Source organism: Puma concolor, chromosome A1 (genome assembly GCF_028749965.1).
Source record: "Puma concolor isolate L17-30 chromosome A1, mPumCon1.1.hap2, whole genome shotgun sequence".
Classification (NCBI taxonomy): domain Eukaryota; kingdom Metazoa; phylum Chordata; class Mammalia; order Carnivora; family Felidae; genus Puma; species Puma concolor.
The window spans coordinates 125203075-125230211 of NC_141667.1; the positions used below are offsets into that span (position 1 = coordinate 125203075).

At 41.9% G+C, this 27137-nt stretch overlaps 1 protein-coding gene and 1 long non-coding RNA gene across 6 annotated transcripts in view; one reads left to right on the plus strand and one right to left on the minus strand.

Moving 5' to 3' along the window:
* Positions 1-20431, minus strand: part of LOC147584430 (uncharacterized) — a 57589-nt gene extending 37158 nt beyond the window's left edge. The window contains exon 1 of the long non-coding RNA XR_015249731.1: positions 20305-20431. This is a non-coding gene — a long non-coding RNA (uncharacterized LOC147584430). The remainder of the gene's footprint in view (positions 1-20304) is intronic.
* On the plus strand, positions 132-27067 carry DNAJC18 (DnaJ heat shock protein family (Hsp40) member C18). Of its 5 annotated transcripts, none has more exons than XM_086702867.1 (10): positions 132-306; positions 3116-3202; positions 3652-3820; positions 5244-5430; positions 12205-12350; positions 15258-15443; positions 16855-16973; positions 17969-18078; positions 20330-20502; positions 25310-27067. In XM_086702867.1, exons 3-10 carry the CDS (start codon positions 3814-3816, stop codon positions 25432-25434), a joined length of 1053 nt encoding a protein of 350 aa, XP_086558993.1. In that variant the 5' UTR covers positions 132-306; positions 3116-3202; positions 3652-3813; the 3' UTR covers positions 25435-27067. The 5 variants fall into 5 exon arrangements, with proteins under 5 accessions (XP_086558993.1, XP_086559003.1, XP_086558987.1 ...); XM_086702877.1 differs by having other exon boundaries at positions 145-218; XM_086702871.1 differs by lacking the exon at positions 132-306 and having other exon boundaries at positions 3095-3202.
* Positions 27068-27137: the final 70 nt, after the last annotated feature.

Genomic DNA, 27137 nt, shown 5'->3' on the forward strand with positions numbered 1-27137 from the left:
ATTTATTCAAGCCACACTGCAAAAAGCACATGACTTCCTAGTCAGATCCGGTACAAAAAAACTCCATCATTGAGATAGAACGCTCCTGATGACATAACAATGTCTAGAAGTATTGGATTCTGTTGGAACAGTTATTGTTATTCTGGCTGCCATGGACACTTAATTCAGCTGCTTATCATACTGGACTAATTAGGTCAAGAACATGAGTTTCACTCTAGGTAACTCAGTTGATGTCTCCATTCTAAGGCCACAAACTTCCCCCTGACTCTGGACAATGTCCTGCAAATATGAGCTGTTAGTCATAAGGTATTTATATCTGGGGGAGAGGAAGTGAACTGGTATTAATATGAGATTGCATGGCTTTTACTCTGAAACCGACATTGCCGTCATACATTAGCCATGTTGATTTTCCTGTTGCTAAATAGCTATCTTTTGAGAAGGTGTCAAGGATGAATTCACTTAATGCTGAATCCTGTTCTCTAGCAAACTATATTAGAGGGAGTTCTGCTGGAGGATCCTACTATTTATGCAAATACAAGACCCCACCTCTGACAGGAAATCTGAGCGCAGCCTCCTGCAGCCCCTGCAGCTTCCCTAAGACAGTATCTCTTCCTTGATGTCTAGACAACAGGATGGTGGCCATTTACAAGATAGCTTCCTCCCTATTCTAACATAGGATTAGAAGGGCTCAAAGCAGAAACAGGTGGTGGGATGGGTGTCTTTCTTTTGCTTCTTCCCCCATCTTATGGGAGGGCAACTGACAAATCAACTCAGGCACACAGGCCCAGTTGGACAGAGGGATCATTTACTCAGTATCTTTCTTCCAGGGCTAGATGGGGCAGCATCTCAATCATATAGGGCACAAGGCAAACCTCAGTATCACCACCAAAAATTCACTACAGTTCAACAAATATTTCTAAAAGTAAGTAGAGAAAATTGATAGATATTTGAGGCCAGCCCTACATAAAATAGTTTAGCAGATAAAGGATCATCGCAGGCCTCTTGGCCTACTTCATGCACACAATTCCCCCAAGCCAGGTTACTGCTACTCAATTCTACTTGAATCTGTTGGAAATCATTGTGTGGCTCTGCTCAGCAGTCTCCCTCTGGATTTGTGGGTGTCCGTTATCACTTCTTTGAATTTCTTTCTACACTTACGTTGTCCTCCTTGAGAACTGCCTTAGAGATCCCAATTTCTCTTCTCTTATTTCCTTCCCAGTTGCTTCCTCACTCTTCCTGCTGGTTACTTTCCCCAAGCACCACCATCCTGAACCTTCTGAGCCCATAGCTTCCTTTTTTACCAGAGACTGAATTTGATAATGGGAATTATTTTGTTGAGTGGTTGGTGTGCTTCAGCCAAAGTTGGCACAGAAGTGTTCTAAATGTTGAGGTTTGGAGTTCTAAGTTAGTCCTAGTGCTACAGTCATAGAAAGATTCATCCAGAAGTGTTAATTGAGGTATAAATGAGATAATGGGTACATCTGCATGGCAATATCTGAGAAGGTTGCCATGCTGAGTCATTTTTTACTGATCTAGGACTAAGTCAGTTGTCTAGAAAAGGAGTGGGAAGTGAGGTTTTAGAGAATAATGAGAAAGGTTGTTGAGGTATCAAACACTTCCACAAAACTGCAGCTTTCTAAATCTTGTCCAGCATTCTTGATCCTGGACTCTACACCTAAGTAGGCCCATAATTCTCAATCCAATTACTCCCTACAGGGCTCTAGCACCCCCACTCCCAACCAGATACCTCTAACTTCATAGTACTCTGACATCTCTCAGTACCACCAGACCTTAGCCCTGTGCCCCCGGACTCAGAGGCATACCCTACCTTCCCCTGTCCATATTTTAGAGCAGTCTGTTTAATTTCCCAAAACCAAATAAATAACCTTTTTACATTCAACCACCTAATGTATATCCCTGATCAGGTCCCTTGTCTGCAGAACACAAGTGGCTTCTTTAGGACCCACCCTTCTGTGAGCACACTGATCTCATCCACCCCAAGGCCACAGCTGACTGCACGGAATGCAGAGAACTCCATAGGACTGGAGGATTTTACCTTATCAGTTTGTGTCTCAGGCTGTTCATCTCCCTGTCCCGCCCCAACCTCCTAAATAGCTGCTGCTTGAAATCATAGTTGGCACACTGTTTTGGTCTTCCTGGTAAGATCTCAATGAATTCTAAGTAATTTTTTGTTTGTGGATGTATATGATCACATTTCACGTTTGAAACCTGATCTTTAGCCATCCCAACTCAGCTGCAGGCATTGAGTCTGTAATAACACTGAGAACTGCTTTTATTCTTTGCTGGTGGTCCCCATGCAGACCTGAGTGGGAAAAGGCAGGAATATTTCACTTGTCTTTTACTAATTTCCAAGGTTTTCTGAAAAGAAAGGAATGGCCAAGGAAATGACTGGGGTGGAACAGAGGAGAAAAGTCTCAGCGGTGCCCTGGAGTAGGATGGGATGGGTGAAGGATAAGGAAGAGCAAAGATAGGGGATTTAACGCCGGCTCCAGTGCCTGCCCTTTTCTTCTTTCTCTGTCCCTGCCCCTAGAGGGACCTAGAGGTCCCTCTAATGATGCTGTGCTAGAGCAGATGGACGAAAAGGGGTGTATCCAGACTGCTCTCTAACTACGTAAATCGACCTCACTTTTCTATTTTCTTGGCTCTTAAATTATCAGGATTGGATTCGCATCCCCAAAACTTGTCTCTCAATCTCCAGGACCTAACACAATTTGCAGAGAACAGGCATTAGCGTATATTTTTAAAAGACATCCCTGAGATGAATAGTCATACTATCAACCCCTAGACTAGTTTGCAGCATCTTTCCCAGGCAGGATCTCATCGCGCCTCCTTGAATGTCCCCAGTGTTAGGCGAGGCCGAAGCCATTATCCCCACTCCACAGAAGCAAAGTGTGGTCCGAGTAGCCCATCAGCCAACCAGCAGCAACAAAGCACCACAAACCTCACTTCCAAAGACCAAGCCCCTCGTACAGCTACAATTCTGCTGGCCCCTCGCGCAGAGCCTGCCGGGAGTTGTAGTCCAATGTACCGCAGCTCCTATGAGTTGGACTACAATGACCAGAATGCCCCGCGCTTCTTGCCCCGTCCCTTTCAGCCTCGGGCGCCGGGGAGGCTCGGCCGACCTGCTGATTGGGGACCGATATGGCTGCGACTCTGGGCAGCGGGGAGCGCTGGACAGAAGGTACCAGGTCCTTGCCGGAGGGTGGGACAAGGCAAAGTTCAGGAGAGGGATGAGGCTCCTTAAGATGCCTGAGGGCTAAGTTCTTGGGCCTGAGGTAAGGGATGGAGGCCTATGATAAGATGCTGAGCCTGAGTAGTATTCCGAATTAGGCGGGGGACCCCCAGGGCAGGGGCTGAGATCTGGAAATCAGGAGCGCTGACTCAAGCAAAGGCACCGTCCAGGAGCCCAGAGTCACCCGTGATGACATTTTTGCCTCCGGCCCCCAGCCCCGCCTCCGCTAGTGCCCAACCTAGGGCCCACGGTGGTTGGGCCCCGTCCGTGCTTAGGTGTCCAGAAGGTTAGCAGAGTGATGAGGACCCCCTCCGCCCGGACTTGCTTTTCAGGCCCTTATCCTCGCCGCCAAACTAGGCCGCCTGACTCTCCCTCTCCGTTTGGTCCTGTCCCTGCAGCCCGCATCAGGACCCGTAGGCTGACCTCTTCCATCCTGCAGTCAAGCAAAGAGTGTTGATTCAATACCTATTATGTGCCCAGCATTATGCTGATTGTGCATCAGGGATTTGACATCGATTTGGGCCCCTGAGATCACAGAACTCTGAGTCCACTGAGGGAGTATGACAGGTAAACAGACAATTATAAAACAGAGCCACTAAGTCCTGGGCTATACAGCAAGATCGTAGGTTTGAGAAGCACACTGACAGCTTGGGTGTCAGCGGAGGCCTTATGGAGAAAGTGTTATATATGATGGCATGAAGGATGGGTTGGAGTTAGGCTGACTTAGAGGAAGAATGTTGCAGGCAGAGGGAACAGTATGTACAAGGCACAGAGGAAAGAGAAAGCATTGCTGATCTGAAAGGTGTTTGATCTGGCTAGAGCATAGACTGTAAAGGAGCAAGCATGTTGTGAGGGAAGAGGCTGGAAAGGTAGGCTGGGACTATGATATGAAATTTGGGGGAAGGGCAGTCCCTTGGGTAGTCACTAAGGGATTTTCGGCAGGAGAGATGTTTTAAAGCCTTTCCCAGATCTGCCTTCTTTGACTGGATTGCTATGGCCTTTTTTTACATCCTCTCAGGTGTTAATTGAAACTTTTCCCTTCAAACTATAACCTCTTTGTGGTCAGAAGTAAGTCTTATCTGTACATCTCCTTGATCTACCTACCAAGTGTCTTATTCTATAGATGTTAGTTTAAAAGAACTGAGGAGGGCCTGGCTGACTCAGTCGAAGAATGTGTGACTGTATTTTTTTTTTTTTAATGTTTATTTATTTTTTGAGAGGTAGAGAGAGACAAAGCATGAGCAGGTGAGGGGCAGAGAGAGAGGGAGACACAGAATCCAAAGCAGGCTCCAGGCTCTGAGCTGTCAGCACAGAGCCCCACACAGGGCTCACACTCATGAACCATGAGATTATGACCTGAGCTGAAGTCAAACACTTAACTGTCTGAGCCACCCAGGTGCCCCTGTGTGTGACTCTTGATCTCAGGTTCTGAGTTCAAGCCCCATGTGGGCTGTAGAGGTTGCTGAAATAAATAAAACTTAAATAATAATAATAATAATAATAATAATAATAATAGGACTGAACTCACCCTACTTTAAATCTTACTGGTAGGAGGCATTGCAACAACAAAAAACTATTTTATGAGTAGTGTCACTTCTGACTGTGGATCACAGAAAAATAGGCTTCTCCTGCACTGCACTAAAGGCAGAGTATTGGGCAGACACCTCCTGAAAGGCAAGCTATTGAGCACACGCCTCTTATGCCCCTTTTCTGGCTCGGATTCAAAATATTTGCTGAATATTTGCTGTGGACGTTATTATGCTTCATGTTTCTGGCATTGTATGTTTTTCATGGTTGCTTTCATATTTACTATATTGTCTTCTCAAGGAAGATGTTTGTTCAGTTTTATATGGATGCTTAAAAGTCACTATGATTCAGAGGTTTGGCCCTCACACTCATGCCTACAGGCAGCCTCCCTGATAGTTAGGGCAGGTAGCAAAGTTGATTGCAGATCAGAATGAGACCTAATGGAGGGGCTATTGCTTTGCAGCTTACATTGATGCAGTTAGAAGAAACAAATACCCAGAAGATAGACCTTCTGAAAGTCATGACCCCTGTGGTTGCTGTAACTGCATGAAAATGCAAAAGGAAAAGAAGTCTGAGAATGAGTGGAACCAAACCCGGCAGGGTGAGGGGAGTTCCACTTACACTGAGGAGCAGCTGCTTGGGGTACAAAGGTGAGTCTGTGATGGGACAAAATGAGTGATTTTAATGTAGAGTTCCTGACAAAATGTGTTATCTATTTCTTCTCAAGTATGCATGAAGCATTCTCCAGGATAGATCAGATGTTGGGCCACAAAGCAAGTGACAATTAAAGGATTAAAATCATACAGTGTATGTTTCTGAAATCAACAACAGAAGCAAATTTAGGAAATTCACAAATATGTGAAAATTAAATAGTATGTTCATAAATAACAAATAGGTCACAGAAGAAATCATAAGAAAAATTAGGAAATACTTTGAGATGAGTGAAAATGAAAATACAACATACCAAAATGTATAGGATACAGCTACAGCAATACTTAGAAGGACATTTATAGCTCTAAATGTTAATATATATATATATATATATATATATATATATATATATATGTATATATATATGTATGTATATATTTATTTACATTTGTATTTACATTTATATTTAAAAATCTCAAATCAATAAGCTAATCTTCTACAAACCAGAAAAAGAGTAAAAAGAATAAACTAAATCCAAGCAAGCAGAATGAAGGAAATAAAACAGAGTGGAAATAAATGAAATAGAGGTTAGAACAACAGAAAATCAATAAAACCAAAAGTTTGTTTTTTCTAATGTTTATTTATTTATTTTGAGAAAGAGAGAGAGTGAGCTGCAGGAGGGGCAGAGGGAGAGGAGAGAGAAAATACAAGCAGGCTCCCTGCTGAAAGCATACAGCCCAACTCAGGGTTTGATCCCATGAACCCTGAGATCATGACCTGAGCTGAAATCAGGAGTTGGATGCCCAACTGACTGAACCACCCAGGCACCCCTGAAAGTTGTTTTTTTTAAATATCAACAAAATTGACAAATCTTTAGCTAGGCTAACCAAGAAAAAGAAGACTCAAATAACTAAAATCAGAAATGAAAGAGGGGACATCACTACCAGTCTTACAGTAGTAATAAAGATTTTAAAAGAATACTATGAACAAATGTATGTCAACAAATTAGATAACCTGGATGAAACAGACAAATTTGTAGAAAGGGACAAACTACTGAACTTATTCAAGAAGAAAAAGAAGATAGGGTGCCTGGGTGGCTCAGTCCTTAAGCATCTGCCTTCACCTCAGGTCATGATCCATGGTTCATGAATTAAAGTCCCACATTGGGTGAGCTCGAGCCCTGCTTTGGGTGAACACAAGCCCCACTTCAGTTGAGCCCCACTTCTCTCTCTTTCTCTCTTTCTACCCCTCGTGGGATTCTCTGTCTCTCTGCCCCTTGCTCACTTACTACCCCCGCTCAAAAAAAAAGAAGAAGACTGATGTCTGGGTGGCTCAGTTGGTTCTGCATGTGAACACTCTCTCTCTCAAAATAAATATTTTAAAAAAAAAGAAAAAAGCATATGGACCTACTACAAATACAGAGACTGAATTAACATCAAAAAATTTCCCACAGAGGGGAGCCTGGGTGGCTCAATTGGTTAAGCATCCAACTCTTGGTTTCAGCTCAGGTCCATGATCTCATGGTTTTGTGAGTTCCAGCCCCATAGTCGGGCTCTGCACTGGCAGCACAGAACCTGCTTGGGATTCTTTCTCTCTCCCTCTCTCTCTGCCCCTGCCCCACTCATGCTGTCTCTCTCTCTCTCAAAATAAATAAATAAACTTAAAAATTTTTTTTTTCCTACAAAGAAAAACCTACGTCCAGAAGCCTTCACTGGTGAATTCAACCAAATGTTTGAAGAATTAATTAATCCTTTATAAACTATTACAAAAAATACAAAGAGAGAGGAATACATCCCAAATCATTCTAGGGGGCCAGTATTACCCTATAACTAAAAACAGACAAAAGACATCATAAGAAAACTAAACTATCAATCAATATCCCTTATGGGTATAGATTCTAGCGACATATAAAAACGTATGAAACGTATGAAGAGGATTATATACCTTGATCAAATGGTATTTATCCCAGGAGCTTAACATATGAAAATCAGTGTGATGCACCATATTAATAGGATAAAGGACAAAAGCCACATGATCATTTTAATAGGCGCAGAAAAAGCATTTGACAAAATTCAACATTTTCTTTCTTTTTTTCGTACACTCTTTCATGATAACAGCGCTTAACACCATAGGAATAGAAGCTTCTCAGCTGATAAATACCATCTACCAAAAACCCACAGCTAACATCATCATACTTAATGGTAAACAATTGCATGATCTCCAAATCAAGAAAAAGACAAGTATGTTCACTCTAGTCACTTCTATTCAACCTTAGTAGAGGTTCGAGCCAGGGCACTTAGGTAAGAAAAAGAAATATATAAATCATCCATGCAGATTGGAAATAAATAAAACTATATTCACAGATGAATGATACAATATAGAAAATCCGAAGGGATACACATGCACACACTCTTAGAACAAATAAATGAGTTCAACAAAGTTGCAAAATACAAGATCAGTATACAAAAATCATTGTTTTTCTATACCCTATAATGAACAATCCAAAAATAGAAAACAATTTCATTTACAACATCATCAAAAAAGTATAAAATGCTTAGGAATAAATTTAATGAAAGAAGTGTAAGATGTACATTGAAAACTACAAAACTTCATTTAAGGAAATTAAAGATCTAAATAAATGGGAAGATAGCCTGTGTTCATGGATTGTAAGAGTTAATATTGGAAATATGGTAATACTACTCAAATTGATCAGTAGATTCAACATATCAAATTCCTCACTGCCTTTTTTTTTTAATATGAAATTTATTGTCAAATTGGTTTCCATACAACACCCAGTGCTCATCCCAACAGGTGCCCTCCTCAATACCCATCACTTACCCTCCCATCACCTCACTGCCTTTTTTACAGAAATTAACAAGCTCATCCTAAAATTCATATGGTAATGCAAGGGACCCAGAATAGCCAAAACAGTCTTTAAAAAGAACAAAGTTGGAGAAGTCACACGTCCCAATTCAAAAACTTATTTCAAAGCTATAATAATGAAGATAGCATAGACTAGCATAGGATAGACATGTAGATCAATTGAATAGACTTGAGAGTCTAGAAGTAAGTCTTTACTAGCATAGGATAGACATGTAGATCAATTGAATAGACTTGAGAGTCTAGAAGTAAGTCTTTATATTTAGGGTCATTTGATTTTTTTGACAAGAGTGCCAAGGCAGGGATGCCTCGCTTGCTCAGTCAGTAGAGCATGTGACTCTTGATCTTGGGGTCCTGAGTTTGAGCCCCACACTGGTTGTAGAAATAACTTTTAAAAAAACAAGGCAAAAAAAAAAAAAAAAAAAACAAGGCAAGGCAATTTAACAGAACAAAGAATTGTCTTTAATAAATGTGTTGAGACGCCTGGGTGGCTCAGATGCCTGGTTAAGCGTCTGACTCCTGATTTCGGCTCAGGTTATGATGTCACAGCTGGCGAGTTCCAGCCTCTCCCAGGGCTTCCTGGGAGTCTCTCCCTGCCCCTCATGTGCCCCCTTCGAAGCAGTCTCTCCCTCTCTCTTTATGCTTCTCCCCCACTCATGTATGCACCCTCTCTAAACATAAAAAAAAAAAAAGATAAAAATGGGCAAAGGATCTAAATAGGCATTCCTCCAAAGAATATATACAAATGGCTCTAAAAAAAAAAAAAAAGAAGAAGAAGAAGATATACAAATGGCCAATAAGCATGTGAAAAGTTGCTCAGTATCATTATCATTAGTCATTAGGGAAATACAAACGAAACCCACAATGAGATACCACACCACCTCATACCCACTAGGATGGCAATAATCAAAAAGATGGACAATAGCAAGTGTTGATAGGAATGTGGAGAAATTGGAACCCTTGTATATCACTTGTAGGAATGTAAAATTGTACATCCAGTTTGGAAAATAGAATGCCAGATCCTCAGAAAGTTTAAACATAGCACATGACCTAGCCACTTCCAGGTGTGTACCAAGAGAAATCAAAACATACTTCCACATAAAACATGAATGTTCAAACAGCATTATCCATAATACCCCCAGATGGAAACAACCTGCAAGCTGATTAAATGATGAATGGATAACAAAATTGGGAATATCCATACAATGAATACTGAATACTTTTTGGTAATAAAAGGAACCAAGTACTGATACATTCTACAACATTAATGAACCTTGAACATCATGCTAGTCAAAGAAGCCAGACACAAAAGTCCACATATTGTATCATTCCTTTTATATGAAATGTCCAGAATGGCAAATTTATAGAGACAGTGGTTGCTAGAGGTTGGGAAGTAGAAAGAGGCCTGACTAATAATGAGTATGAGGTTTCTTTTGGAGTAATGAAAATTTCTGGAATTAGGTAGTGTTGATGGGTGCACAACTCTGTGAATGTACTTAAAAATCAATAAATTGTATATTTTAAAAGAATGAATTTTGTGATATATGAATTATAGCTCAATAAAGCTGTTTTTAGACAAATAAAAGTTTATACAGAAGAGATAAAGAGGCAGAGGAGTATCTGCCACGGAAGCAGGGATTGGAAACTGGGCTGGGAACCCAAAGGATCCCCATGGGCAGCTCTTGGGAAAGGACCATGACTGACATTCCAGACTCTGCTTTACAGTCCAGCCTGCGATGCTGACTTACTTTGAACTCTTCAGCAAGGCTCTGCCTAAATGGACTGTGTAGTTGCAAAAGACTGGAGACATCCTAAGTGCCCGTGATTAGGGGATATATATAATCCATAAAATACAATAATATGCAGCTTTTGAAAAGAATGACATAGATATATAATGGCCAATATTTATGTGTTACATGCTGTCAAGCACTTTGATGAATACTTCATTTAAATCATAACAGCTCATGATGCATAGTTGAAATTACTAGCCCATTTCAGAAGATAACACCAAGGTACAGAGGTTAAGTACACAGCAAGATAAGATCCCAACCAAGGCATCCTGACTCCAGAGTTCATGCTCTAACACAACATTTCTCTAAGTGTGGCTTGGAAACCCCAAAACCATCAGGGGGTCTGCAAGTTTACAACAACTTTAATAATAATATAAACACATTATTTGCCTTTTTCACTCTCATTCTCTCGTGATTGTACTGTGGAATTTTTGAGAGGCTACCTGATATGCAGCTATATCATCACCATGTTTTAAAATTTCTTGTTTTCATTTCTAATTTGATAAATATTGATAGATACAACTCATATAAACAAAAGCTCTTTGGGGAACTTCAGTAATTTTTAGGAGTATAAAAACTTCAGAGATTGGGGTACCTGGGTGGTGTGCGACTTGATTTTGGCCCTGACAGTGCAAAGCCTGCTTGGGATTCTCTCTCTCCCTTTCTCTCTACCCCTCCTCAAGTCATGCTTTCTCTCTCTTTCAAGATAAGTAAATAAACTTAAACAAACAAACAAAACTTCAGAGATCAAAAAGTCCAAGACTTTGGGTGCCTGGGTGGCTCGGTTGGTTAAGTGTCCAACTTCAGCACAGGTCATGATCTCTCAGTTCATGAGTTTGAGCCCTGAGTCGGGCTCTGCGGACAGCTCGGAGCCTGAAGCCTGCTTCAGATTCTGTCTCCCCCTCTCTCTGCCCCTCCCCCACTCACGCTCTATCTCTTTATCTCAAAAATAAATAAACTTAAAAAAAAAAAAGTCCAGGACTGCCACTCTGGTCTACATTATTATCCTGTACTCATTTCTGTATGTTATAGATCAATCTCTAAGCTAAACTGTTGGTTTTTTAAATTTTTTTAATGTTTATTTATTTTTGAGTGAGAGAGTGTGTGAGAAAGGGGCAGAGAGAGAAGAGGAGAGAGAATCGCAAGCAGGCTCCATGCTATCAGTGTGGAGCCAGATGACCCAGGGCTCAATCTCAGGAACCATGAGATCTTGACCCGAGCTGAAATCAAGAGTTGGTAGCTTAACTGACTGAGCCACCCAGGTGCCCCAAACTGTTGGTTTTTTAAAAAACGATGTATAAAAGTAATTACAATATGCTCCTATTTAGGTTTAGAAAAATGTGGAGACGTGTCTATACACATACTCATGCTATACACAGCATTCACAGGAAACTTCTAATAGTGGTTGTCCGTAGGGTGGGAGATTGAGGGGCAGGGAATGGGGAAGCAGTAAGTTTTTTTAAGTTTGTTTGTTTGTGTTTGAGAGAGCATGAGCTGGGGAGGGGCAGAGAAAGAGCAAGGAGGAGAGAGAATCCCAAGCAGGCTCCACGCTGTGTGGTGCCCCACGCAGGGCTGGAACCCACAAACCATGAGATCATGACCCCAGCCAAAACCAAGAGTTGGATGCTCAACCGAGTGAGCCACCCAGGTGCCCCTATATATTAACTTTTTAAAACAAAGTTTTAAAAGGTAGCCATAAGGAAAATGAGAGAGAGAGAGAGAGAGAGAGAGAGAGAGAAGAGAGAGAGAAATAACTAGGGTGATTAGATGTTTCTTCTGGCTTTGCTATCCTGTGATTCAACTCTCAGGGGCTTAGCCTGCACCTTGATTTAAGGATGAGCATGTTTATTCTACCCACTTGCAGGGATTTAGGAAAAATAAAATATTAGATGTAAAAATACTTGGAAAGGCATTACGCTCTTGGTGGGAGGAGGACATTGTTAATCAATTTGAATGTTTCATTAATGTATTCACCAATTTTCTTTTAGGTTTGTCTTGGGTTTGTTTTGGGGCTCACATACCGGAGGATCAAGGTACTATTTTACAGTGAATTGCACAAAAGGGGACTTTGTAGACATACATGTTTCTGATGTGTCTTTTTAGGATCAAGAAATGCAGAAATTACTATGAAATTTTAGGAGTGTCTCGAAATGCCAGTGATGAAGAGCTTAAGAAAGCTTACCGAAAACTTGCCCTGAAATTTCACCCTGACAAGAATTGTGCTCCTGGAGCGACAGATGCTTTCAAAGGTCTGATCATGAATTAATGTTTAATTCTGCCCTTCTTATGATATTTGGTCACAAGTCATTTTCAGCCTCCCCTGTAATTGTTTTATAATGCTATAAACAGGGCCTTTTTTCCTTTCACCTCTTAAATAGTAATAATCAGCATGGCTCCCTCCTGTTTTCATTCACTTATCTTAATTTCTTTTGGAAAAAAAATATTTGGTTTCTCTGTAACAATATGTTTTTATACTTAATACGTAAATAAAAATCTTACTTAACAGCTTCACCCCCAGTGAAGCCATTGATTCAGTCAAGGATTATCAATGGTTGTTAAAACTGCTTGTGATGGGTTTTTGTTGAATAGGACCCATGATGTCAGAGTATCATCCTCCAGAATACTTACTGATGACAAAGCAGAAAAATTCCTTTACATTGGAGATATCTAGCTGTCACCACTTTAACCAAGTGATCCAACTTATTGTCACCAATACTGGCCCCACCTAACATTATGTGCTATGGCACCTCTGTGCTATTCTTGCCAAAATGTTTGACCTGAATCTAATAATGAAGAAATAATTGGGGTGTGTGGGTGGCTCAGTCGGATAGGCGTCTGACTTTGGCTCAGGTCATGATCTCACGGTTTGTGAATTCAAGCCCCACATCGGGCTCTGTGTTGACAGCTCGGAGCCTGGAGCCTGCTTTGGATTCTGTGTTTCCCTCTCCCTCTCTCTCTCTCTCTCTCTCTGCTCCTCCCTCACTCATGCTCTCTCTCTCAAGAATAAATAAACATTAAAAAAATAATAATAATGAGGAAACAATCAAAATATGGGCCATTCTACAAAGAACACTGACCTGCTCTTCAAAAAAGTGAATATAATGAAAAGTAGAAAAGGTGGAGGGACTAATCTAGATGAAAAGAAATGAAAGGGATATAAAAGCAATGCAATACACAGACCTTGCATGAATTGCATGAATTGATGTTAATTTTCTTAGCTATGATAACAGTACTGTGATCATGTAGAAGATTGTTTCAGGAGATACGTGCTGGAATATTTAGGGATGAAGTGCATAATATCTGCAGCCTACTTTCAAATGGTTCAGCAAAAGAAATGTATACATACTATATGTATTTATGTATGTGTGTATGTGTGTATAGAAAGTTGAGGGAAGCAATGTGGCAAAATGCTAACAATTTATGAATCAAGGGAAAGGGTGTTTTTCACTATTTTTTCAACGTTTCTGTTGATTTGGAATTTTTCTTAAGAAAAACATGATAGCTCTGAGAACACTTTAAAAGTCAACATTTATGTCAAAGGACAATCTGCCTTTATTGATGTGCCATTGTGAATCTTATCCTCCCCACAGTTTCTACATGGAAACAAATAGATAACCCACATTGTCTTTACATCTTCATGTAAAGTATCTCATAGATCAATGTCATATCTATGAGATATCTGTCAGATTTCAAGGGATGTAATGTTGAAGCAACTCTAGTTAGCCTTTTTTGGTTTTTTCTCTGCTTAGCTTTTTTATTGCTATAAACATTTAATATAATTCCCTCACTAGAAGAATCATAAAGAAATGTTCCTTCTGACTATGTTTCTGATAGTGTTGACTGAATTAAAGGTAGGGAGTGGGGATGTCTTAAAGATTTGTTTTTCGGGGTGCCTGGGTGGCTCAGTCAGTTGAGCATCCGACTTCAGCTCAGGTCACGATCTCACAGTTCATGGGTTCAAGCCCCATATCAGGCTCTGTGCTGACAGCTTGCTCAGAGCCTGCAGCCTGCTTCAGATTCTGTGTCTCCTTCTCTCTCTCTGCCCCTCCCCCACTCATGCTCTGTCTCTGTCTCTCAAAAATAAATAAATGTTAAAAAAAAAAAGATTTGTTTTTCAAGGTTTCTTTGATTAGTGGTATTGATTTTATGTTTAAGTGAAATAGACAAAATTTGTATGTTTGTGCATAGGGAGATGATGGTCAGCTTGTGTAATCTATTCAGTTTTTGATCCATCACTAAGACATTGGAGATATATTTCTTAATTTCTTTTTTTTTTAAATTTTTTAAATATTTGTTTTTGACAGAGAGAGAGACAGAGAGACAGTGTAAGCAGGGGAGGGGCAAAGAGAGAGGGAGACACAGAATCCAAAGCAGGCTCCAGGCTCTGAGCTGTCAGCACAGCCTGATGCGGGACTCAAACTCACAAGCTGTGAGATCATGACCTGAGCCGAAGTTGGACGCTTAACTGACCAAGCCACCCAGGCGCCCCTATATTTCTTAATTTCTAAAGACCACTTTCTAAAGTAAGCTGAAACGAGACTGTGATTAGTGAGGACTTTGCTTTTATTTATTTACTTTTTAAGTTTATTTATTTTGAGGAAGGAGAGGCAGAGAGAGAGGGAGAGAAAATACCAAGCAGGCTCCATGCTGTGAGCGGAGAGCCTGACTCGGGCTCGATCTCATGAAGTCATGAGATCATGACCTGAGCCAAAATCAAGTCGGACACTTAACCAACTGAGTCACCCAGGTGCCCCAAGGACTTTGCTTTTAGCCAAGCTGTAATTGTACTGACTCTTTTATTCAGGAAACTGTTTATGACTTCACCCTAGAATACAACTGCTTATGTATGAACTGTTTCCAACCATAAAGTAATTGCTCTCAAGTGAAATAAGGACACATTTTTGATGAATGAAAGCAGTAGTTTTTAGCTCATTTTGAGTCCAGTATTGCTTCTAGCCAGAAGCAATATCAAACTATATTGTGGAAAATGTCAAGGGCAAGAACTCTGGTGAACTCTCTAGGCCCAAGCACTTTCCCTAGGCCCCTGTGAAGTCACCCAGCACCCAACAACTCTGGGCTCTTCATTGCTGCTACAGTGATCACCCTCAGCTACAGCAAAGACTGTGTACTCAGGTATTTTTGGGTTTTGATTGCAGCGATAGGAAATGCCTTTGCAGTCCTGAGTAATCCTGACAAGAGACTCCGCTATGATGAATATGGAGATGAACAGGTGACTTTTACTGCCCCTCGAGGCAGACCTTACAGCTATTACAGGGACTTCGAAGCAGACATCACTCCAGAAGAACTATTCAATGTCTTCTTTGGAGGACATTTTCCTACAGGTTAGTATTTCAAAATTATCACTTAAAATTTTATCTCTCTTGGGGCGCCTGGGTGGCGCAGTCGGTTAAGCGTCCGACTTCAGCCAGGTCACTATCTCGCGGTCCGGGAGTTTGAGCCCCGCGTCAGGCTCTGGGCTGATGGCTCAGAGCCTGGAGCCTGTTTCCGATTCTGTGCCTCCCTCTCTCTTTGCCCCTCCCCCATTCATGCTCTGTCTCTCTCTGTCCCAAAAATAAATAAACGTTGAAAAAAAAAAATTTTTTTTTAAATAAAAAAAAAAATTTATCTCTCTCTCTCTATCTCTATATCTCAGCAAGTTCCTGTGTAAGGATCTGAATAGAGAGACTATGGTATGGTGGGAAGAGCAAGAAATTGGAATCAGATGAGCTTGGGTTTGAGGCAGGTCTCCAGCCTCCAACTGTGCATGATTTTAACCAAATCACCTGGTCTCTCTGATCCTATTTCCTCACCTGAGAAATGGGGCAGATAACCTCTGCTTCATAGGGCTGCTGCGAGAATTAGATTTTTAAGTGCTTTATAAATAGCAAGATGCCTATTATCATTATTGCAAAATAGCAGTTATATAAAGATAAAAGTTAGAAAAATACCCCTAGAGAGTTGGAAGTTGGAATAATTAAATGTCCAGGAAGTAAATTGAATTTTATGAGTTGCTATTAAAGATACTAGTGACATAATCTAATATTGGGCAAGGAAGCAGACATGAGCATATCAGACAGGATTCATGGCCCAAATGTTCTTTCTTTACTGGCCTTTTGGGGTTCTCTCACTCACTAGTTACAAAAGACTATTTATTTATTTATTTATTATTTTATTTGAGAGAGAGAGAGAGAGAGCACATGTGAGTGAGTGGAGGAAAAGGTCAGAGGGAGAGAGAGAGAATCTTAAGCAGGCTCCACGCCCAGTGCAAAGCCTGATGTGGGGTCACAACCGTGAGATCATGACCTGAGCCAAAATCAAGAGTTAGAAGCTTAACTGACTGAGCCACCCAGATGCCCCACAAAGGACTATGTAAATAAAGGCAGGAGAGCTAAGCACATTCCATTTCTAACTGGTTCACTTGGCTTACCTACTATTTTATTTTTCTACTGACTAAAATTGGACAATACTCTACCCTCAAAGAACCTGGGAGGGAACAAACTGGGAACAAGCTTAGAAAAAGCAAGGAAAGAGTGTTTGCCATATCCTATACTATGTAATTCTTTTTTTTCTTTCTTTTTGAATTTTGCATGTGCAAGCATGATTTTTATTTTATTTTTATTTTATTTTATTATTTTTTTAAAGTAATCTCTACACTCAACGTGGGGCTCAAACTCATGACCCCTAGATCAAGAGTTGCCTGCTCCACCGACTGAGCCAGCCAGGCGCCCTGCTATGTTTTTCTTTCTTTTCCAGGAAACATTCATATGTTTTCAAATGTGACAGATGATAGTCACTATTATCGCCGGCGGCACCGACATGAGAGGATGCAGGCACGGAAGGAAGAAGAAGAAGAAGAAGAAGAAAAGCCTCAGGTACCGAGGGAGAACAGCAGAACTGCTGCTCATAAACACTTGTACTGAGCTGACTTTTATGGTGCATATGATCAGGATTTAGAAGTTCAATGTGAGTTATGTTGATAAAATGTGTTTTAGGAAAGCAGAGGCAGTGGTAGGAAGAGGTGGATAATTGGCTCAAATAGGCCCGAATGGTACCTCCTTCCCCACCCATCCTTTGGTGGCTGTTCCAGGAAATCAGTTCTCCTGTGGGGCTGTCTTCATCAAGATTTTCTTCCCTGCAGAAAATCGGAACCCCCTTCAAAATACGCAGAACTAAAGGGAATTTAAAGTAAGGGATCTAGGGGGTCTCATGAAGCTCAAGGGCAGGACGCACAGCTGGGCCTCATGACAGACAGGAACCAGAAACTAAGGTACAGTCAGGCACCTATACCGCCAGACTATTTGTGGCCAGATTGTCTCCACTTCTACTGCCTCTCTGCATCTGTTTTATTCTCTCTAAGCAGCCTGGCTTGTTCTACTTCCTCTTGCAAACAGCAGCCTCCACTGCCTAAGAGTGTGTGTCCTTCAGATGACTGCCTAGCAGTGAAAAGTGAATGTCAATTCCAAATTCCTAGGAGGGAAAATGTGATTATCCCTGCTGGGGTTAGATGTCCCCAGTCCATTCAGCTGTGGCCAAGGCAACAAAGCTACATAATACTAACATGGCCCTTTGAGGGTCACAGTCTGGGCAGACTCACCCAGCGGTGTCTGTTTCACTGGTCTTAGAAAAGGGGGCTGCATGAGAATTACTGTGTGTCAATATAGGTTTTGGGTGGGTCTCCTTCAGCCTTCTCAGCACAGAGGACAGAGTGTTTGGTACTTCTCAGCAGAAAGTACAGACTTCTAGAAGCCTTGGGCTTTGTGCAGTACATTGCAGTAATTTGTATTTTCTTTGGGAAAACTATCCTATTTTCTGTAAGCTTTATATTAACGAAGACCACTTATACCAAATATTGTTTCCTCTTTTCCAGAATACGTATTCTGCATTTATTCAGTTACTTCCAGTTCTGGTGATTGTGATTATATCTGTTATTACTCAGCTGCTAGCTGCTAATCCCCCATATAGTCTATTCTATAAATCGTAAGTCAAATATTTTTAAATCTTTCTTAACAACAATTTGGAGGGTGAAAGATTTGAACGTTTTGCTGGTACGATGCTAACATTTCATTTCCCCTTTGTAGAAAACACTGATTTTGTGTTTAAAGGAACAGCTGGATAGTAAAGAGCAGAGACTCAAAAATACTATAGGCAGTTTCCTGTGTGCTCAGGACATGGATTGTTTTGTTTTACAGCGACATCATCTGATCAGCCGCAGAACAGCAGCAACTGGTTTCTGAAAGATTAGTAGACTAACTTCAGTTTCAGATTAAATTCTTGTCATACCATGTGAGATTTAGAAAGGACCGAATTGAGCTTGTGATTGAATCGCTGGACCCCTCTGGGTCAGGAAAAAAGTATCTGAGATCTAGTGACTATTTTCTATTTAAGTAATTGCAAGAATAGGACATTTATTCATGACGAGGCTACAAAGTCAAACCATAGTATCACATTTCTTTGCTTTTACTGAAAATATAGAAATTCATTGTAATGTTTGTATTGCATGCAAATTATGAGCTCAGATAGGAATTTTTTGTTTCTTCAATTAATTATTTCAACTAATTCAGCTTTCAAAGTTTGGTCCCCAGACCAGCATCATCAACATCAACTGCCAGCTTGTTAGAAATGCAAACTCTTAAGCTTCACTCCATGTATACTGAATCAGAAACTCTGAGGATGAGAACTAGCAATCTGAGTTTTAATAAGCCCTCCAAATAACTCTGGTCCATACTAACGTTAGAGAATCACTGGATTAATTATTTTAAGTTAAATGAGAAATGAGTCATTACTCATTATTATAGTTTAGCAGACAAAAACCTTACAAAATGGGGGCACCTTGTTGGGTCAGTAGAGCATTAGATTCTTGATCTCGGGGTTATGAGTTCGAGCCCCAAATTGAGTTTAGAGGTTACTTAAAATATTTTATTATTATTTTTTTTTAACATTTATCCATTTTTTGAGAGACAGAGACAGAGCATGGGCAGGGAAGGGACAAAGAGAGAAAGGGAGACGCAAAATCCAAAGCAGGCTCCAGGCTTCAGCACAGAGCCCAATGTGAGGCTCGAACCCACGAACCGTGAGCCAAAGTCGGACGCTTAACCGACTGAGCCACCCAGATGTCCCTTAAAATAAAATCTCTAAAAAAATTTTTTTAAAAACTTACAAAATATGGAAGCCCTGGGGCATAATGGGGAAAAAAAAGTCTTTTCTGGTGATCACTGTAGAATGAAGACTGTATTCTAGATCAGTATCTTCATTTTACATAAAGGAAAGCTGAGAATCAGAGAGAAGTTATTACTATCAGGTCACACTGGCCTGATTCCCTCTATTTTCTGACTTCCCATGTTCCCATTTGCTATTGCTACCTCCTTTCTTGTGCAGCTACTGCGGCAGGGAGGAACTTGCCCTGCTAACACCTTCCCAGATGGAGGTGAGAGAAGTCATGGCCTAAACACTGAGACATTCAGCAAGATCCTTAAGTAGAGAGATGAAAGGAGGAAGCTGAGAAAATGTCAAATATACCTCAGTCGAGATGGAATTTGTCTAGGTTGAGTAAAACTAGCTTGGATTTTGCATATTGCTATCACATTGTTTTAACTTGAATTTGAGATCCCTTCTATACTTCCTTATGGTTAGTATTTAGTTAACCCAGACCTGCTGATGTTTCTGAGCACCATATGCCATTGGACAGATCAGACCCACAGAGAGTTAGTGCAAAAGCATTACTAAAATCTTTGTCTGATATTTTTGCAGTTCTCACTTAGCAGCTATGTGTGAAGTACTTTTTACATGTCCTAAAAATTGATACTAGGTTGGTTCTAAGCTATTTGGTTATGTGTGAATAGTTTACTGTAACAATCAGTTCATTCAACCAACATTTACCAATAGCCCACTCTGTGCCAAGTACCATGCTAGGTCCTGCACAATATACAAAATTTTTTTAAACATTCAGCGTTTAACTTTTAGCACAGAAAGCAATATAAGAGAGGTAAATCCTTTAAGAGAATAAAGTAACCATACCAAAGCTGAATTCACAGTATGACATGCTCATATAATGATGACATTACAGTCATTACTTTGCTAGGGAAATTATAAATGTTAGGTGTATTAGACATTGACACTTGTGTCTGCCCTATGAAAATGTGATTATGGTTATGACATCTATGCAGCCAGTGCTAAGAGTGATATTGCCAAATATAAAAAGCTTACCCGAGACTCTCTCTCCTTGTCTCAGGACCTTGGGCTACACCATCTCTAGAGAAACACAGAACCTGCAGGTGCCTTACTTTGTGGATAAAAACTTTGAGAAGGCCTACAGAGGAGCCTCTCTACGGGACCTGGAGAAGACGATAGAGAAGGATTACATTGATTACATCCAGACAAGTTGTTGGAAGGAGAAACAACAAAGTAAGATGTTCTAGAAGGGGCTTTCACTGGTGGTCGTACTTCCAACCCAAGGCATTCCCAGCTTCTGGATCCATTCTTTCTCCTTGTTTGAGTCATACCTGTTTATGTGGACAGAGGCCCATTCAGGATACTACAAAAAAGTGAAGTTAATTGACAGGATCCATGTGGCCAGGACTTGGAAACCTTAGGAACTTAGTCAGTCAGCCCTAGTTGCCTATCTGTGTGTCTCTGAGTGTCCACCTCTCTCTGTTCATCTGCCCGCCTCTCCTCTCTGCCAGCTGCCTGCCTTTGCTTCTTCAAGCTTTCCTTCTTCATAACCTGGCTTTGCCCTGGTTGGCTTTGGTTGCTGCCCTCCTCATCACTCTCCCAGTTTCCACAGCCCCACTAGTTATTGGCCCCTTTCTACATCACAAGCTTCCTCCATAAGTTCTCAGTCCTAGCTCGATTGGTCCACTTTCCTAATTCCACACTCCCTACAGGGAAATCTGATTGATCCAGACCAAGTTTTTGAGCCAGACCAAAAGCCAGTTCTAGTTGGCTGTGGCCACATAGATCAAAATTGACCCCTCCTGGGTCTGCCCCTTCAGTAAGGGTGCGTTTGAGCAGGCCTTGAACTCTTTTCCCTCTCTGGAGACAGTGGGGGTAAAAGGGTCTGCCAGGTGGCTTCCAGTTCCAACCGAGTGTTAATGGGGAGTGCTGGTAGCAGGGGTAGTCCTGCCTCTCAGCCAACAGGTTCACTTTTCATCCCGTTTGAATTCCACAGATACACATACACAATCATGTGCACACCACACACATGCATACCTTAATACCCGTATCTTATAAAAACTTGGCTTTGGTTAATTTTTAAAAAGCAAACTAACTCATTTTTTAAAACAGTATTACTGGGTATTATTAAATGTCTAACAGTGCCTGATGAAAGTAGCTCTTCTGTCACAGTGCTGCTAAGCCCTTGCTGACCCATCATGCATCCCCACCCTACCCCCAAGTTAATCTCTCCTTCCTGTGTGTTCTTAAAACACTTTGTTCATCCTGCTAACACAGTACTGTCTTCAGTGTTAGTGTTCTGTAGGTAAATGTCTATCTCACTGTTGGACTGTGGGTTGTCTGAGGATAAGAGCCATGGCTTACCAATCTCGTGTTCCAGGCCCCTGGCATGGTCCTTGATTCAGAACAGGTGCCCAACCAATAGCTTTTGAAGAGAGGATTCTCAGGACTGGAAAAAACGAAAATGTTTGTGGATTAAGAATCACAGACGGGGGTTAATGTCCTTACCCTGGCCTTTAGGGACCTTGTGTCTGCCCTCTATTTCAGTAGGGCAGAGCCCACCTGAACCCTCACGTGCACTAGGAGCTTGATAGGCAATTACCATGGGATGAAAGGGTAAATTAAGCAGGGGGAAGTTGCTTCAAAAATTTATTGAAAAATACTGAAAAACCTGAGGGGTCAGGAATTACCCTACCTCATGTCAAACTAGGTGTTGCAAGTTTCAAAGATCAGGAAAGAATTTTGGAGCAAGAAAAGGCTTTTGACAGAAAGGCATTTAAAACATGGATCTAAGTCAGGTGAAGGCCACAGTGTGTGTCCTAAAAGTCCCCATTGTACTGTGCCCTGGAGGGTTTTGAATTTGTTGCTTTGCACAAGAACTGGATGAAAACCTGTATTTCACATTCGTCAAACACACACCCACCCACGTACACTCCCCAGCTGGATCTTATGGTAAGGATTACATCCAAGGTCGTTTTTTGGCTTATCTCCCCATCTCCCTGAGGCTAGCTTCAGGGCTTTGGTCCTCTCTGGGTATAAATAAGAATCCAGTGGGTAAGCATGATGCATGTACCCACAAGTTCCGAACAGGGGGTGATCAGCACACACCCTTTAAAAGTCTATTTCTGGCATTTAAGGATGGTGGCTGTCCAGAGTCTCCGCACAACCCAAATGCCATCTGAGAATGAACGGCATCTGTCCTCCGGATCCAGCAGCAAGTGCAGCCAACAAGGTTAAATTTAGCACTTGGAGGTTGTAAAAATAAACCCACTTGAGAACAAAGTTCACTCTTGGCAACATACCGAATGGAAACTGTTTTTAGCAAAGTTAGCCATTGTCTTTTTTGTCTTTTTAAATCTTTTGTTCATCTCTTTTCTCTGTTTTGCCTTAGAATGCTTAATCTGAGTGAATTTCTATGAGTAATCCCTTACGATGAACACTGATTGCCCTGTTTACTCCTTCACAGCTGCATCTAGATAATAAACCCAATGCCAGGGGAAGTGGCCATGCCACTGGGGTGATGGGACAAAAGTAACAGGCAGGATCTGCCTCCCGGCCTGACAGAGCTGAGCTGAGATCCTGGCCCTGCCTGGCAGAGGAGCATTTCTCTCCATGCCCTGGAGCAGGGTAGCACAGTGGCTAGAAGCTTAGGCTTTGAAATGGGGATGAAATGCACTTCCTCCTAGAGACGCTGTATGGGTTATAGAAGATGGTATGGGTATAATGCTTAGCATGGTATCTGGCACATATTAAATACCCGGTTCCTGATGGAGTCCAGGCCTTGCATAGTCTTGCTAGCCTGGATGCAGAACTGTCTCATGTGGCTGGATCCTGAGGATGGTTGGGATCCATTGTGGTCTTCCTGACCACATGAGAGCAGAGTGTTCTTGGGAGAGGTTCTGGGACGTGCTTCTGAAGCAATTTTCCTGAGTCAGTTTCCCTGGAAGCCTCAATACTCTGTCCTTCTATCACAGGTCAAGGGAAACATTTTGTGAAGAAAAGCTGTTCTCTTGATGCCCCTCCTACAGATTTTTTTTTTTTTTTTTTACTTAGAAGTTACTGAATTTTGACAAAGTATGTCAAAAGTAACATATTAGTTGAATTGACCTTTTACTCATTGAAGGACAAAAGCATTCACTGGCAGTTTGGAGAGAAGTTTCTCTAAGCCTAGTAATGGGCATTTGGGACTGGTTCCTTGAAACACTGACATTGCTGCAAAGTCATTGCTTTGGAGCAGGGGTCTCAACCTCTGGAGCATTGAAACTTGGTTTTAATGAACCTTATGAAAAGCTGTGTGATAGTTTGAGAAAAGCATTCGTATATGTACAGTTATCCTTTATCAGCCTCTTAGAGTGGGCTTCAGTGTAGAAAATACTAAGAATCATGAGACCTTAGTGTTTTGTAGAGTGAGATTCCAGGCAATAAGGCATTTAGGTAAGCTCAGCAAGCAAAAAACGTAAGGAAATCATTGCAAGGAAAAACAAAGCCACAGAAATCTGTTCCGTATACTGGCATAGCTGTGACTCCAGAGGACCAAAGGCATAGACTCATTTTACAGAGTCCTCCTGAACAGGTTTCCCACATGCCAGAGAAGCCAGAGAAATGGAGTTAGTGCAGTGGGCTGGCCTCAGGAGCGGAGGGCTCTCATTTGGGTGTGGCATACGTTTTCCAGAGAGCCTGCGAGCATGACTGTGCCAAGGCAAGCTCCTACTAGCAGGCAGTGCGGGCACCCTCGCCAAGGGGTGAGAGCGCATTGTTCTTGGGCCCAGGAGGCACACTGCTTGCCAAGCAACTGCTGGGCTAGGGCCCAGGCTCTGAGCCTCCATTGTAGAGGGAGGGTTTTCATGCGTGGCCACCCCTCACCCTGGAGTCCTGCACTTAATCTGCACTTTGGGCCTTACTTGGTGTAAATAGAATCATTGTGAGCAGAAATGCCAAACAGTGTTTTGTGTTGATAGAAACTTATTCAGAAACCAATGCCCATTGTTCCCCCTGGCTAAGTATTAATTCCTATTTCTAGTCAGTTTGCTGATTAATCAGAGACAGGTGCCTCTCGTTCCACCAAGAAAAACAAAATCTGTTGGCAGGATGATTCAGAATGGATAGACATATTTCAAAATGGTTAAAATAGCATTTTCACAAGTATGGTCCTTTAAACACGGAGTAGCTGCCTGCTGTCGGAGGCTTTCAGAAGCCACACGGCCCATCCAAGCGTTCCATCCTGTTAATACACAACACGTCTCTGGGGGTGCTTTTCAGGCTTTCCTTCCTAAGAACGTCTCTGAAACTTGACAAAGGAATGAAAAATAGAGGCAGCCAAACCACCGTTGAGTCGGGAAAGACAGCGGAGATTATATTCTGGTTAAAAATAGAATGACCTTCTCCACCATGAAGAGAAAATGAAATTCATTTAGTCAAGGAGCCAAAGGTCACTGGATCCAGATGATTTCACTTTTAAGAGCCCAGCTGCCTTTGGCCTTTGAGTTAGAGACCCCACATGTGGTGAGGGAATGAAGAAAGCCGCCAGCAACTTGGCCTTCTATAGAAGGCATACCCACTGGAGGGAGGCTCTGTGTCAGTTAGCATGTATGAGTTATGATCCAGCAATGCAGGGGACAGAATGGAGCAGCTGTCTTTGTTTCAGATGACAGGAACGGGCGATTGGCCTCCATTCTCTCCCGACTGCCATCTGAATGCCATTCGTAGGAAGGCCACGAAACGGAGTCTCCTCTTACTGCACACGTGCATGTTTCCTAAGTCTGGTGCCAAATGTTCTATTGATAAGAACTAAGTCCGGCGCTTTTATAATTGAGCACGGATACTGTAGGACTCTGGGACCACAGGTGTCCTTTAATCCTTAGCACCTGGTGTAGTATAGCTGCTGGATTCAGGTTTCTTGAATAAATGAGTAAGCGTTTCCTAAATTTAATTAAAAGAAAAAGCATGAAATAAAGTAAAAGGGGCTTTGACTCCAGAAATATTGAAATGAAACAAAGGAGGTTAACTCTCTTGATGAACTGTTACCTCTTTTATCTTTCAGAGTCGGAATTGACAAATTTGGCAGGATTATACAGAGATGAACGATTGAAACAGAAGGCAGAGTCACTGAAACTTGAAAACTGTGAAAAACTTTCCAAACTTATCGGCCTACGCAGAGGTGGCTGAGAGGATGATGGCCCTACACAGGGTCGGGGTTTTGCTACTTGTTACTATTTATGTTCCTAATTCCATTTTATAATACAAAATTAAGAAATGATGAACATTTTACAACTTGCTAACTTTGGTGGGCAGAGTTGAAGGCACTTGAGCATGGAGCCAGACTTGTCATCGCAGAATCTTTCCTGGGGATTGGCTCCAGGGGCCATGAACAGTTCATCTAAGTTGAATTAACGGCAGAGCGTTTGATGTAGTCCCCTTGCTCCGTGCCTACCCTGCCTCTAGGATTGGGATTCAGGCATCCCAGAGCAGATCTACATATTCTTCCTCCTTCCCTTCTTCAGTTAAATCTCAATGCCCAGCCATTCCTAGGCGTAGCCAAAGCAGCTTAATATTAGTTGTTTACAGTGTGCACGAAGAATGATCCCTCTCCCCTCATGAAAGTCATCATGTCCCCTAGCATTCCGCCCTTGGAACATGGGCCCACCATGCTTGCATTTTCTAAGGGGAATGTGGAGAGATGTCAGCTACTACGGACAATAGTTTTCCCATTTGCCTATCTCTGTTCAAAGTTACTAGCATTAGCAAACTGCCTGATTTGAGTTTCTTTTACTTCCTTAACCCTTTCTCTTGTCGAGGGTCCAGAAAGTAAAAGCTATTGGGTGAAACAGTTCCATGGACAACTCAGCAGCAGAGAGCAGGGGTACGGAGATAAAGGTAAAAATGCAAGACTGAGTTTCCTCTTGCAGCATGACATTTGACCAGAGTCCCTCCACCCCAGAGAAGTCAGACCTAAGAATAGGCATTGCCAGCCAACCAGGATGGTTGCTCAAGCCTAGATCTAGAAGGGAAAGACCCTGTTTCTGTGGCTTTGGAGGTCTGGTATTGGTCCCAAGCAGTCACTGTGTTTAACCCAATGCCCTACATTTTGTTATATGAGATACTTTTCCATGTAGTCAACATTTATTGAGTGCCTGGTATGAAGCAGGGGCTCCCACATATAGTTTCTTACTTTAGCCTCCTCATAATGCTGTGAAGGAGACATGTTACCCTCCCCCCGCCCCCTCCTTTTCTTTATGAAAGAGACTGTTAGCCCAGAGAGGATGAATGGTTGACCCAGTCATACAATTGGTAGTGGCAGAGCTAGGCTGATTATCAAGAAGGAAGTGTGAGATCATTCCCATTTGTCTGGTGATTCTAGCCAGATTGTTAAGGCATAATCTTAGGATGCCCTGGTCCCCCCTGACACTGTAACCCTGTATCCTTTTTATGGCAGTCCTGCATTCATTCAGGACACTTCTTCCTTGGTCTTTAGAAACAAGACCCTCTCTAAAATAATTCTGTATACAAAGCAGAATAGCCACTCAAAGGCAGGTAGCCACTCCCACTGATGACAAGGAAGAAGTAAGCTGTTTCCTTGGCCTTGTGGTTCTGGGCCCTCTTGTCCCTCTTGGGCCCTCTGGGCCCTCTTGGCCCTCCAAACCCCACTGGAACATGGGATCCCTTAGCCTGGCCAAGGTGAGCTGCCAGGATTGAACCGCCTAGATCATTATGAATCAGAACCTGGAAAATCAGTAGGTGACTGTAGTCTGGACTCCAGGATGAAAGAAAAGTTCCCTTATTAAAACTGATTTCCAAAGTAGAGTTTCTCCTTTCAGATTCATAGCCATAATTTAGGCAGATGTGTCTAGTATGGTTCAACATGGACATTC

Bases quoted from the DNA above. Each gene is read 5' to 3' on its own strand.
- DNAJC18 (XM_025924960.2), top strand. From the start codon at position 3,163: ATGGCTGCGACTCTGGGCAGCGGGGAGCGCTGGACAGAAG. The intron at 12,351-15,257 runs GTCTGATCATGA...TTTTGATTGCAG, and splicing joins AGCGACAGATGCTTTCAAAG to CGATAGGAAATGCCTTTGCA. The intron at 20,503-25,309 runs GTAAGATGTTCT...TTTATCTTTCAG, and splicing joins TTGGAAGGAGAAACAACAAA to AGTCGGAATTGACAAATTTG.